The 14,058-nt window shown below is 37.8% G+C and overlaps 1 protein-coding gene across 5 annotated transcripts in view; it reads left to right on the top strand.

Moving 5' to 3' along the window:
- ADAMTS12 (ADAM metallopeptidase with thrombospondin type 1 motif 12) overlaps positions 1 to 14,058 on the top strand; it is a 175,755-nt gene that overhangs the window by 113,242 nt on the left and 48,455 nt on the right. For all 5 annotated transcript variants that reach the window (XM_085212861.1, XM_010725311.4, XM_019610350.3 and 2 more), the window contains 4 exons: positions 185 to 277; positions 489 to 634; positions 1,464 to 1,633; positions 8,742 to 8,875. In XM_085212861.1, coding sequence (XP_085068987.1) covers positions 185 to 277; positions 489 to 634; positions 1,464 to 1,633; positions 8,742 to 8,875 — 543 coding nt within the window. The remainder of the gene's footprint in view (positions 1 to 184; positions 278 to 488; positions 635 to 1,463; positions 1,634 to 8,741; positions 8,876 to 14,058) is intronic.

Below are 14,058 nucleotides of genomic sequence, written 5' to 3'. Positions count from 1 at the left end.
GTGCCTGAAGATGGACTCTTGGTGTGTCCTAACTTGTGGAAAACTCTGAACATGTCTCTGGAAACGCAGCCTTTATAAGATTTGGTAAATTGATGTACAAAACTATGGGAAATATTTTGAAGCTCTTAGCCATGGGAGTTCTTGAGCTCTGCCTCATATTGCAGCAGTTTTCTTTCTTTTCCAGAACCTTTGCCAAACACTCTGGTGCTCAGTGAAAGGCTCCTGCCGCTCTAAGCTGGATGCTGCTGCAGATGGAACTCGGTGTGGAGAAAACAAGGTGACTGCAAGGTTTGGTGCCTGCAAAATGTTTGCAGAAAAACCATGAGAATCTCTGCTATTGTTTAACTGTAAAAGAAAGTCACCCTTTGATATCTGCTTTTCAGTTTCCATTGAAGTTGTCAATCTTCGGAAATTGAAATAGCAAGCAGTTAATGTAACATTTTTCTGTGTTGCAATAGTCCTGTTTATCATTTCTCTTCTCTCTTCAGTGGTGCTTCTCTGGTGAGTGCATTACAGTAGGGAAAACTCCAGAAGCAATCCACGGTGGATGGGGTGTTTGGTCATCCTGGTCCCATTGCACAAGGACCTGTGGGGCAGGAGTTCAGAGCGCAGAGAGACCGTGTGATAACCCAGAGTAAGCTGAGTACACAGTCTTTTCACGCCTTTTATTCAAGATCTTTGTGGTACTTAGGATGTAGGAGACATTTCTATGTGACTCTGGTTTGCCGTTGGGTGCCGCAGCAAAACAGACTGAACCTCATCTCCCCATTTAAGCATACTTGTGAGAAATTCACTTGGCTCACCTTATACAATCATTATCTCATTATTTAATCCTTACCTGGAGCTTACTTCTACAGGAAATAAAAAAAATCCTGTTATTTTGCATGCAGGCTTTGCATGAATGCTACAAATGTTAATTTAATACTACTGTCATGAATAAGTAAATATTCATGGAAAGGATGGGAACAATAGGTAGCATTCTGTTCCTGTGGGGAATCAAGGACTTTCGTTTCATGTTTTGTGTTAGTCATCAGCTTTGTTTTCAGCTTTATATACATGAACTGATAGGTGCAGAACGTGATTGGCAGAGTTTTCTAATACATACTTGAGTTCATGAGGACCCTACATCTAATTTTGAAAAATCACTTGATCTTTCTGGAAGAACTGTCAAACAGTCTGGAAAATACAGTGTTTTAGAGAAGATTGTTTGATAAAGCAATTTGGTCATGAGCTTAGCTGGGCAGCATACAAGCACTTCTTCCTGCTTGTACCAAGATACAGGGTATCTCTAGATCCTTATATTTCATACTGGTGTGTTCAAGTGTTTGTACATGTGAAAGGTATGTTTATCCTATAAAGGTTTCTGATTCACTTTGCTATCTCACTGGAACCTGAAAGTCATTGCTTGTTTGAAACTACTTTTCTCCCAATATTACATCCCAGTCTCAATGTTCTTTTTGTAGACCACAGTTTGGAGGAGACTACTGCACCGGAGAAAGGAAACGCTATCGTGTGTGTAACATTAGCCCCTGTCGGAAAGGCTTGCCAACTTTTCGTCAGATGCAGTGCACTGAGTTTGACACAGTTCCCTACCAAAACGAGTTTTACCATTGGGTGCCAGTTTATAACACAGGTACTAAGTTGTGAATTTTTAAATTTCTTGTATAATTTTACAGATCTATGGAAAGCATATATTTAAGTTCAGAAGTTCCTCAATTAAAAGTCCTCTAAGTACTTAGAAAAATTTTATGTGTCTCAACCAACAGGTATGCCTTTTGTGTTTATACAAAGGCATACAGGTACTGTTGTAGAGCTCTAGCAATACTGACTGTGAGCACAAACAGACTGGCTCCTGAAAAGATGCAACATTCGTAACAGCTGTTGAACTCATACCTATGCTAAGTAGTTGTGATAGACGTGAACTGTTTTTCCCACTGTCAATTCTAGAAAAAGAAGTACAGTGTCATGGGGTAGAACTGCATGCTTAGTCCCACAGGCATCATGGCACCTAATAAGCAGAGCTTTTCAGCCACACAAATACTTACTTAGTATTTCCAAACTTGGGTATTTGTGATAAGTGTGCCTGGCACCGCAGTGATTAAATACTTCCTCAGCAGGTTCAGTAATGAAGTGCTCTGTATTGTAGAGACAAGAGTGATGCATCTGCCTTATCATTTGCTTTGTAACATCTAGTTACTAAGTATAGAGGCAGTAGTTAATGCCTTGAAACCTGAATCTGGTTTATGTAGAAATTTAAGGAGTAAACAGAAGAAGCTATCTGTGTAATTCTTCTTTAAAGAAAAAGTGAAGCTCAAAATTCAGCTTGTAATTTTGAAGTGGTCAGCCAGTTGGACTTGATCTTTTATTTAAGTCTCTTACAATTGCTTTTATTATATTCTACTCTAGTCTGGTCTGGTCTGGTCTTTTTTCCTTCTCTTCTGCAGATTTTGTTGGTCCTACTTCAGAGTTTTGAATAGGTATAAAAATCTACTTGTTATTGGTACTGGGGTTGCTCCAGAGTGGACAATTTCTTCTGTACTTTCAAGTTTTCTGTTTGCCTTTAAATTAATATCATCCAGTTTTAAAGAATTTTCAGACATTCTGTACCTACATTAAGCATGCTCCCAAGAAGGTTTTGGCTTATGTTTTACTATCAGTCATCTTCAATTCTCTCATCCTGTACATGTGAAATAAGGGTAAAAGAAAATGTTTTGAAGATTTCCCAAACCCTGAGTGATATACTAGTTTTTGTGTGAAAGCATTTAGTTGAGATGAAAACCATAGCTAGAAATTTTTTAGATGCTGGTAATTTCTGTGTTCCCTCATTTTTCTAGAAAAAGGGTAAATGGTGGATGAACCCTTGCATCTTTGATTTCATAGTTTCAATAACCCTATTCTAGTCATTGTCACTTAATTAAACACTGCTTTAATGTCTTTTTACGTTGTGTAAATTGTACCCTTATAAAAGAACAAAGATTTTCTTATGAATAGCTCAGTATGCAACACGTAGCTTTAACAAGCAAACAGGAAGAAAAGGAGTGAATGATACTTTGCTGTTACCTAGACTAATTATGTTTGAGGTTATAAATACTTGGAGATTTTTCCTCCTGTTTTAAATGAGTTTTAGACTCCTAGGGGCTTGCACAGATTTACTTTAGATTTACTGTGGAGCACAGAAACCCATCTGCTCACACTAGAGCACGTGAGTACCCCTAAGAGTCTCAACTTGAAGAGGACTTTAAGGTTCAAATGTGACTAAAGCATACAGTGGCTCTGGTCAGGGTATTTTCTGAATTGCTTGATTCAGGTCCCTGCATTGATACTTTATGCAGAATTTGGCACTAAGCAACTTCTCTAGCCATCATGCTGAGCCCACATCCATTTATTTCCTACCTTTTCACAAATTACATTTATCTGAACCTGATAGCTACCTGGGATTTAAAGTCACTGAGTCAGTTTGAGTTTTACATTGAAGTGACAAAAGTAATTATGTAAACAACTTTCTGTTCTCAGTCAGTGCCAGGATCATCTCATGTACTGGCAGGTAGGAGTTATGTAGCTAAACTATTGAAAATCTCATATTTCTTCCAAAACATGCCTGTGTGTCACATAAGATCTGTTGATACTCACAGGGTCTCAGTAACAGTGCAAGTTATTATTTCTGTTGCCATTGATTTGGAATTAAATTTTCTTTTGGAGCACCAATTTAGGTTAATGTGATAAAATACCTTTTCTTTAACATGTTTTGTCTGCTTGATGATTGTATTTTCTAATTTTCTTTGTTTTGGATTTCCTTATCCAATTCTGACTTCCCACAAACTCACATTGACAGCGGCTTCAGAAGTGGAGGACCACCTCTTTTATTCCTTGTGAGGGAGAGGAAAAAAAATATTGAGACCTTATCATCTTCTGGCAGTCATATTATTCACATCCTTCTCTGTCACATTAAAATGACACTTCCAGCATTCATACTCTTGTGATTCAGCTATAAGAGAAACATTCCCATTCTGTATTTCTACTCTGAGCAGGCAATATGCTCTTTTCTGGTTATCTTCATGTTTTTCTGTTTACACTTGGTGAATATGAATTCCATTCTGATAAATACAGGGGGAAAAAAGTCATATTCCTGAATTTTAGGATTTATAATCAGCTCTGCTGTCTTGCTTTCTCAGCCCTATTCTGATTATAACTAAGTCAAGGTCTACTAAAGAAAACTCTTAAGCTTGGGATTCCATTACATCTGATATTCTTCTATGACAGATCCTGTCGCGGTTCAAAACAGCATGATATTCTTGGCGCAGGATGTGAGCAGTGTGCATAAAACAGAAGATGCAATTTTTCTGGGCAGCTGAGCATTGAAGGCACCTCAGCTAATGTGTTACGTCCAACTAGTGCCAATGCACTGCCAGAATGACACAGACAATCTGGAAGAGGTTCACAGAAGAGCAGTGTGAATGACAAACAAGTAAAAAAATGCAGTTTAAAGGAAAAGTTTTTTTAAAAATCAAGTATTGCTCTAGAAAAGAGGTTGAATTAAATGTAAGCTATTTGAAAGGAGTTTCAACAGGTGTATTGCACGGGATCGGAAGCTATAAAGCCCTTTTAACTGAGTTTAAAAGCAAGACCCTGTGGTCTTATTAAGTCAGTGTGAATGTAACTTTTCTGCTTTCACACTTGAGTTTGACATCAAGTTTCGTGTAATTGTACTTCATAATCAGTTCTGACATCCTCAACTCAGGTAGTATAAATAGAACCAAAGTGCAGACTGCAGCAGTTCTTCATGTCTGTGGAAGTCAGAACAAGCATTAGCAACCAGAATAGTAAAAAAGCATGTTAGGTTACACATCAAGTTCTTTATTTCTGGTTACCTAGATGGTTTGAGAAATTAATATTATAATTAATACAATTTAAATACAGTCTAGGCTGGAGCAGTCAAAGTGGTTTCGATCCTACGTGGAGGAATGGGTAAACCGGGGTATAACTGACATGGTTTTACCCAGGTGTTCATTACTGTGTGTTTAACAGTTGGATCTAGTATTTCATCTGTATGCTCATTGTATTTTGTAGCATTATAAGATTTTCTGTGTATTTTGGCTTAAAAAATTCCTTAAAGATGACAGCCCTTTTAAAGCCTCATCATGAGTTAATCAAATCTGCCAAAGTAATAGAAACTAAACCAGCTGCTTTGAAGATTTCTATCGGAGCAACCCTGATGCTTGCACTGATCTAACTTTAGTCTTTTTTTTTTTTTTTTTGTTCCCCCTGAGGGCTAATGTAGGATTTAAAAGATGTGAATTCAGTGCCAGTCTTTGCATTTTAGTCATGTCAGGTAGTCCATTTTCCTAGTGTCAGTTCTCTAACTGCAAATAGAAGATAAAACACCTTTCTACATTTGTATCCGCCTCTTGTTTAAAACATTAGACTTTTGGAGGACTTTGACTGATTCTGATGTAGTTTATTTAAAGTCCTAAAACAATGCAGTCCTGATACTTCAGTAGGTTCCTGGGCTCAGATGTGAAAAATGATAATGATAGATGAGTAAATAACTTCAGAAAATTAAAGGCTAATACAGTGGTTGAATAATTTCTTCAGTGGTGCCCTAATCAGCCTTCTATGCAGATAAAATAAGATAATAGTTTAAGAGAACACTCTTACTGAATAAGAGTGAGTTTCTGGGGACAGAGTTACATCCTCTAGTTTCCAATGGGACTCAGTAGAAAACTGACAAGAAGAAAAGCAACACAAGGTTTGTGGTACAGGTGTCTAGGATCTATTTTTAGATCAATTACTACAGTTAGGGAAAACAGGAAAGCTTTGAGGCCTAGAAAGCCCTTCTTTGAATTATGAGGCTTTGCAAGTCTGGAAGTTTGCTTATTATTTGTTTTTAGTTTTTTATTTGGCTTGTCAAGAAAGACTGTCTTTCCCTTCAAACTCTTTCTGAGCTGTATGCTTAGAGCATCATTGTGACTGGATTATGTCAGCACTTTTTCTTGCTGATTGATTTCTGAAATGGAAGTGGATATCATTCTGCTTGTTATGCCAACATACATTTTGGGAGGAGATACAGATATCTGATCAGCACTTCACATATTTTATTCTGAACAGTGTAAAACTGAAATGGCATTACGTAAAATCTGTGTCAGGATGAATTTTGAGCAAGTCATGGGCTAACTGGAAGTCTTCTGACATAGTGACTACAGTGCTGTGCTGTTAAAAAACGGTGCACTGAGAAGGTAAACAAAGTGAAGCAAACTTCAGAGTATGAAAGAAATCGAATTAGAAAGCAAAAAGACTACTCTAGATAAAAGTAAAATAAATGTGACAGATGTTATGTCTAACAGCAGAGGGGCTGAGGACTGATAAGGTTTACAAACTTTATGTTCTTGTCTGAGACTTATAGCTCCATCTCTGCTAATATTCTTGAACATGACTCGTTATCAACTTGATTTCCTCCTGTTTCTTAACCTTAGTCCATGTGTTTCCTCTGCCACTAATCCTTCAATTGCACTTTCTTTATGAAGGCATTTTAATTTGAGATGACACAAACATGTCACTCTTGTCAGTTTTTAGGCACCATTTTAGCTCTATTGACAAGAGGAAAAAGACAAAGCTCCTCATTAAGGCTTTGGATTTCCTAGTGGATCCTCTTTTTTAGTTTCTGGGTCCCAGTTCCACAGAAATTCTGTTTACATGAATGAGATCAATAGTTAGAACTCAGCTTCTGCAGGAGTCAGAGCTGGCATTGCAAGAACCCTGGGGCCAGGAGCTGATCCCAGTTTTGTGCACAGCATGGTGCTGTGTGTATATTGGTGCTGTACAAATCAGAGCTATAAAAGTCAATTTCCCCCTTGAAAAGCATAAATCCTTTTAAAGGAAATGATTTGGTTTCTTTGCATTAGCAAAAAATTGAATTTTTCTCATTACTAGAAACTCCTTCAATTTTGAATGCAGTTCTTTGTATGACAAAAGCAAGATCATCAAAGGAGGAAAGGGAAACAAATTCATCAGCTAGGATATCCATTTATAGTTACCCTGCATAGCTTTCAGAGCAGGAAAGCGAGCAACTTTTGTTGGCTGTTGATACAGGATCTCTGTAGAGGCCCCTCTGTAGCACCCAGAGTGATTTTATTAAAATGGCTCAAAATTGGTCCTATAAAGTTCCCAAAGCTGACATTTTTAACAATTATTGCTTTGCTGTGCAAAGTATTTTATTTTGCTGAGCATGAGCAAATTGCTGTGGCATTCGGCTTGATCAGGGTCTTGGAATAGAACAGGGGCTCAGGACAGTTCCCCAGCTGCCATCCCTCATGGATATGGCAATGGAAAGCTTTTCTCTCAGTTACATAGCTCTGACAGTGCTGGAGGCTTTCTAAGGGATTAATATAAGGGCAGAGATTGTTTTTCTTGGCTTTGACCTTGTTTTCAGTTCTAACTCATCTTCTATTTATATATCTTATTTTCCGAAGTTATATCCTTGGACTCTCTTAAGCCCGAGTTCCAAAGTTTCCACTTTCAAAGAAGCAATATCTGTGACACAAGGCAGATTTATATTTCATAGAATCATTAAGGTCAGGAAGACCTCTATCTAATCCAACAATCAACCTATCTCTACCATGACCACTAACCATGTCCCTCAGAGCCGCAGCTACAAGTTTCTTGAATGCCTCCAGGGACAGTGACTTCACCACCTCCTTGGACAGCCTGTACCGGTGCATTACCACTCTCTCTGAAAATAAATTCTTCCAAATATCCAACCTGAACTCCCGTGGCTCAACTTAAGGCCATTACTTCTCATCCAGTCACACCCGGGAAAAGAGGCCGACCCCCACCTCACCACAACCTCCTTTCAGGCAGTTGTAGAGAGTGATAAAGTCTCCCCTGAGCCTCCTCAGAGCAGTCCCAGTTTCCTTAGCCGCTCCCTATAAAATTCTTTGTCTTTCTTTGGACTCTTGTTGTTCTCTGTTGTTTTTCTTTAGCTCTTCTAAATTCATGCATAGACTAGAATTAAGCTGGGCTGTTGTGGAGAATCTTGTTTTAGTGACCCACAGATTGCTTTCGCACAGTTTTTCCTGTTGCTCATCTATGCAAGAACAGCCTGGATCTGTCAGAACTACCAAAGTTATCTCTATTTCATAAATTGCCAAGCAGGAAAAAAAGTGGAGTGGTTGAAATAATTTATTAATTTCCAGCAAATATCTGAAAATAAGCAGTGATATGACCCTTGACTGACATGCAGAAGATGAGAAGCAGTCATTTCATTGCTTCCCTGAGAGAAGCTGACGGCACTGATCAGAAGTTGTAAAATATACCTGAAATCACTCAGTCATCAGCTGATGAAAAACAGTTGCTTATCTTTCACAGTCTTACTCCCTGGTTCCTCTTTTCCCCTCACTGATGACAGCTGGTTCTGCTGGTTTCTTGTCACTTTCTCTTTCGCAGAAAAGAGATCTCATTATTGCTCGACTCAGTTGGGCATTAATATATCAGCGAGGGAATGTGTGGAGGTGTGAGGACACTAGGCTCCAGCTATTCTCTGTGCTAGTTGCATCTATCAGGCCTCTTACACTGTTAGCATTAGTGTTGTGGCTTTGTTAATCGCTTCTAATTATGCCATTACTTGTCAATAAATGCCAGAGAAAGTGAGTGGATGGTAGAAGGAAAACACGCTGTTATTCCCTGTACGTTACATTCCCATGTCGTGCTGAAATATTTTCTGAGAAATTATTTCACTTTCCTTTCAGCTAACCCGTGTGAGCTCCACTGTCGCCCAATAGATCGCCATTTTTCAGAGAAGATGTTGGATGCAGTCATTGATGGTACTCCCTGCTTTGAAGGAAGGCACAGCCGAGATATCTGTATTAATGGCATGTGTAAGGTATTGGGTATGTTTGCATGTTTCTTTCTCTAAATTTTTTAATACAGTTAAGGGGAAAAAAAATAATGCTTTGAGGTTTTGTTTTGTTGCAAGATCCATGTGAAGCACTTCATTTGATTCCATCTTTAATGCTCATGGAAATAAATTCACAGATAGAGCTTTTCTGAACAGACATTAGAGTTATTTCTATCATTTTTAGCAAGTCCATTAGCGTGATTTCTTCTGGTACCTTCAAACTCATCTTTTTTTCGTCTACTTTAATAATATTAAAAAAGCCTGTTTCTGGTGATTTTCATGAACTATAGCTTTAGAGTTACAACTGTTATCTCTGCTACATGGTTTGATTTTGAAAATTCAGTTCAGTGTGCTATATAACAGTTGTGAGCTGACTTGTAATAGGACCAGGCGCTTGTTCTTGAAGATAATAAAAATAATTTCCTTTTACAACAGTAAATTGAATAATGTGGTACAACGAGTTAGCTAGCAAACACACAGCATGTAGTTCAGTAACCTTCTGTTTATTGAAGAATAAATGTAAGGTTCTCAGCATGTTCTGCACTTTAGTAGCTACTGTGCTTCAAAGAAGAGCAACACAAAGTTTGTTACAAGTTTTCCTTGCAGGACATGCATTTGTGAGAGGGAGTTACTGAGATTCTGTTCAAATTCACAGTGGAGAGATTCTACTTGGCTTTGCTGAGAGCCGGAATGCTCTTTTAACTATAATGGTGATCGAGCAGCTCAAGCCAGCTGGAAACAAAGATTTACATACTGAAGTATGATAATGTTGCATATTGTGTTAGTGCTTTTGAACCTCACAAAGAAGATGGAAAGCTCTAAATCCGGAAGGCTGTCTTTGTGTTGTTATGTTTTAATTTTCTGATTTCCACACCAAATAAATTGAGGTCACTATGGCTCATTATAGCTTCTGTATGTTTTCTGTATTTAACCTTTCCTGTGACAATTCAAATTTATACCTTTATCAGAAATAACGTAATGGTAAATCAGAGTTCAAAGGAAAAGTTATTTTAACTGCAGTTTCTAATACCAGATATACTGATTCTTAGGGCTCACAGTGTCTCTAAAAAATTTCCTCCAAAGCACAGTCTCTACCAGTGAACATGGTTTTGTCAGCCTTTCATATGTCAGCTACTGCATCAGATTTAATTGGAGTCGGAATCGTGGAGTGAAAAATATCATCATGCCACTGCCACAAATGATACCCAGTGATGAATAGGTTACCCAAATAGCTCTTATTTCTGTAAGACAGTGTGCTTTTATCTGTAATAGGAGCCCTGCATTACACTTGAGGAGAAGAATTTTCAAGTACCTCTCAATATTATTCACTGATATTTTAGTCCAGCTAGCTAAACACAGTACCCACATTATAGATCATGGTGAGAAAATCTAGAAATGCATTTAAGAGTACTAGTCTGGTATATAATTCTTGCACTCCAATAGTAACATGTTTATAATAATGTGGGAACGTTAGGAAATATTAACAGCAGTGTCTCATAATGCTTTCAAGTCTACATCTTATAAAAGTGCTTCTCATTTTTATTAAAATAATGCTTGGTTTGCAAAGCAGCTGTGATTTAAGCAAGAAGTTCAAACTCTTTGTATGTAAAAACAAAAGATAGACAGACTCATATTCAACCTAGAACTTAAATCTCCTAAATTCAGCTGATCTTACAAATATCCATGGTTTTGCTCAGAATGGACATTAAATTGTTCTTAATTAGATGACTAAATGTGAATTGAGGTGCCTCATTTTAATTATCTGGGGTTTACTGAATGCTTGCCTACTCAACTTGGCAATTCCGTGATTTGTATCTTCAAGTGGAAAGTGAGTTCAGACTCCAGTGCTGATTCTCTTGGCCCTTGCAAATTATCCAGTGTATAAAACCAAGTTTTTCTTTAGCACTGCCTGTGCCTCAGTATGCAAGGAAGCCTTAACTGCTAGATGTTGGTATAGTATTTCTTTAGAGCTTGCTTTATTGATTCAAGGACAAACTGGAATTGGTACTTCATGAGGAGTTGGCAAATAAAATAGTGGGACTCTCTGAATTAAACAGAAGAGGAACTCCCATAAGTATGTAAAGCTGTTAAATCACTAAACACTGGAACCAGTGACAGCAAAGAGGTATCTCAAAGTTACGTGCCTGATGTTGCCACCAGGTTTTGTTTCTGGGTGGTGGTAATAAGGAAAAGAGACATGCCATCCTCTTAACTCTTTTATTCTGTTTGCACCCATCTTGTCTTTTCTTCTTGGACTATCTCCTGTTACAATGTCAAACTTATGATTTTGAATGGAGGCAGTCATCAAGATCGGTCAGTTAATGTTACTTAACATCATCAAGATATATCATGACTAGCTTGCTATTTAACTATATTTCTCTGCTCCCATCCTTTGGGTACCATTTCTTTTTTCCTTTATTTAGAAGACATTTTGAGAACATATCATATCTCCCTATGCTTTAAATTATTTACTGCAAGCTGACTCTAATTCTTATTAAAACACTTGATTGATCCCATAGGGTTATTAAGGAAGATACTGCCACTGTGGTATATATGTTGAACAGTGTGCATACATGACTTTTCCAGACTGAGGATTTTTGTTAAATATGACACGGCATTATCTAGAAGTGAAAGCTTACATGGTATGTGCATTGAGATAGTGCAGACACTGACAGTGAAGGACCAGGCAACTCTGCTGTTTGTAACAGGCATTCATCTGCTGCACAGAATTTTAATAGGCTTAAATGACCTTCTGTCATGCAAATCCTTGAATTGTTCTCTGTAGTAATGGACAATTATTGTGTTCAGAGGTTAACGTTATGGTGGAGAAGAACACAGCATCATAGCAGCGAGATAAGTGTTTAGTAGTGGTTTGTTTTTGTTTTTGTTTTCTTGTTAAAAAGCAGATTACTTTTTTTTTTTTTCCTGTAGTACTTCTACTGCCACTCATTAAGGTTCAATCTCTTCCTCCCTCAGCTAGCCCAACAGGACATTATTTCAGCCACATCTAGACAAATTGTAAATGAAATAGGCACATCAGGACATATCTCTCCCTATTTAAGCCAATGTCTTGGCCAACATGACAAGATTGTGCTTTCTCAGTTTGGAGGACAGTGTGGGAGACAAGTAGAAGGAGGAGCTTTGAAGCATTCATGTAACTTCTATATTCTGTCAATAGGTCATACCCTTCAGTGACAGCAAGGACTCCTTGTACCTGCCTCCTGCCAGTCTGACACAAAAATTTCTCCCGATGGAAGTGGCAAAAGGACAGTACCTCTGGCTGTTTTCCTTTTAGTTACCATGCAGTAGGAAATAAATTACTTTTCCTTCCTGTAACATGGCCAGGGCAATTCAGGTTACTGTTTTTGCCTCCACATTGTGTGGCAGGACTACTAATAAAGCTAGTCTCAGGTGTGTTAGAAAAGCACTTGATAAATGAGGCAATTACAAAGGGCACAGAAATCGACGCTGATTTGCAAAACACATGATAAGGCATACAATGGTTTCTTGTTGGCACAGCACGTTCAACTGGCAGAGGGTGCTCAAGAACATGTATGCAATAGATTCAGAACCTAATTGCTACTGCTTTTTTTTTTTTCTTTCCTTGTTTTAATAACCTGCATGTAGTCTCCAGACTGCTTTAGCAGTCAATTTGGCAGAAATCTTAGGCTTGTTATTTAAGGCAGTTTTAGAAAATATTGCTACTGCATATTAGGATAGAAAATTGGGGAAAGCAAATAAAAGGAAGGATGACACATCTAGAAATAAATCTAATGAATAACAAAAATAAGTGACAAGGTGAAAATTAAAATTCACGTAAATGTATTCCTAATGAAAGACTGCTGGAGCTGTTTACTCAAACACATGAAAATATACACGTCATGAAGGTCATTAATAGCCTTGTAAGAAGGTGACCTTCAGCTAGATATGGGATCTATCGCACCACCAGCAGCATTTTCTTAGCTAGGCTGTAAAACCAAAGCTTGATTTACTCTGGCACAGCTCTCCAAACGCTTCGTTCTTGGGAACCTCTGCAGCATACCCTTTCTTTGCTTATATGGTGTTGTGATGTCTGCTATAAACTGTTTCAAATGTCAGAGGAAAATCAAAATAGAAGCCTCTATGGTTATAGTTGGAAGGGACAGAGGGATTCTTTTCATGTTACAATGTCATATTTTGATGCTCTTAATGTGTTGCTAAGGGAAATGTATAGCAATGTGTGAAATATCTGAACTGACACAGACTGCAGCCCATGCAGAGACACTAATTGGCACTCTGAAGGCAGGAAAGTGATTGTATGATGCTATATTGTGGAGCTTCTACTGGACATGGTCAGCAGTGCCAGTACAGTAGCTGAGAACTGATTTGTTCAGTCTTTGAGATTTTCAAATTAAAGAGTACTCACAAGAGAAATATGTTCAGTGATTTCAGAATGTCTGACTGACAGCTCACACTAAATAAACTATCACGGGTGTAACTATTCGAGGAAGCATGAGCAGCCAACAGAGGTGAAAAGAAACCATTTTAAGAATATGCATTTTCTAAAAGCAAATGCTTACTTGACAAAAATGTTAAAACTTGAAAACATCTTTTTTTGCTTTCCTTCCCAGAAGTTTGATTGAGAAGCTCCAAAACACTCATTAGTATTGCCTAGTAGTAAAACATGCAGTGTTGGGGTTCTATTTCTGGATTTTTCATTTGCATAGTTAAAAATATATATTTTGTTTGCTTGAAACATTTTCTCCCCTGCTTTCTGATTAACAGTAAATGTGTGCACAGAGCAGGAAATAATCTTCAATTTGCAGGACTTCCCAGAGTGGCTCATTACTGCCTTGGTCTAATGATAAAATTGATTACACTGATTTTACTAACTTCTTATAAACTATTAACAAATGTGCTGACAGCACAGTAGATACACTGGAAAACGCATCTTGTGAAGAAAGATAGACATGTACCCATCTCTTTACATTTTTAGGAAGTGCTAAATATGAATTGTACTTCATCCTTAGCTAACAAGTATAGGTCTGACCTCTTTGCCAGATGAAGAATCATTTTGACCTTATTACAATTGTGTCTGAGTAATATGATACCTCATTTGAGTACTACAATTTAATCCATCATTGGTTGAATAGCTACATGCTTGGAGGTAAAAAATGAGTCATGAACCT

Source organism: Meleagris gallopavo, chromosome Z, assembly GCF_905368555.1.
Source record: "Meleagris gallopavo chromosome Z, MGAL_WU_HG_1.1, whole genome shotgun sequence".
Classification (NCBI taxonomy): domain Eukaryota; kingdom Metazoa; phylum Chordata; class Aves; order Galliformes; family Phasianidae; genus Meleagris; species Meleagris gallopavo.
The sequence above is the reverse complement of the archived record's forward strand: the minus strand, read 5'-3'. Positions and strand labels throughout refer to the sequence as shown.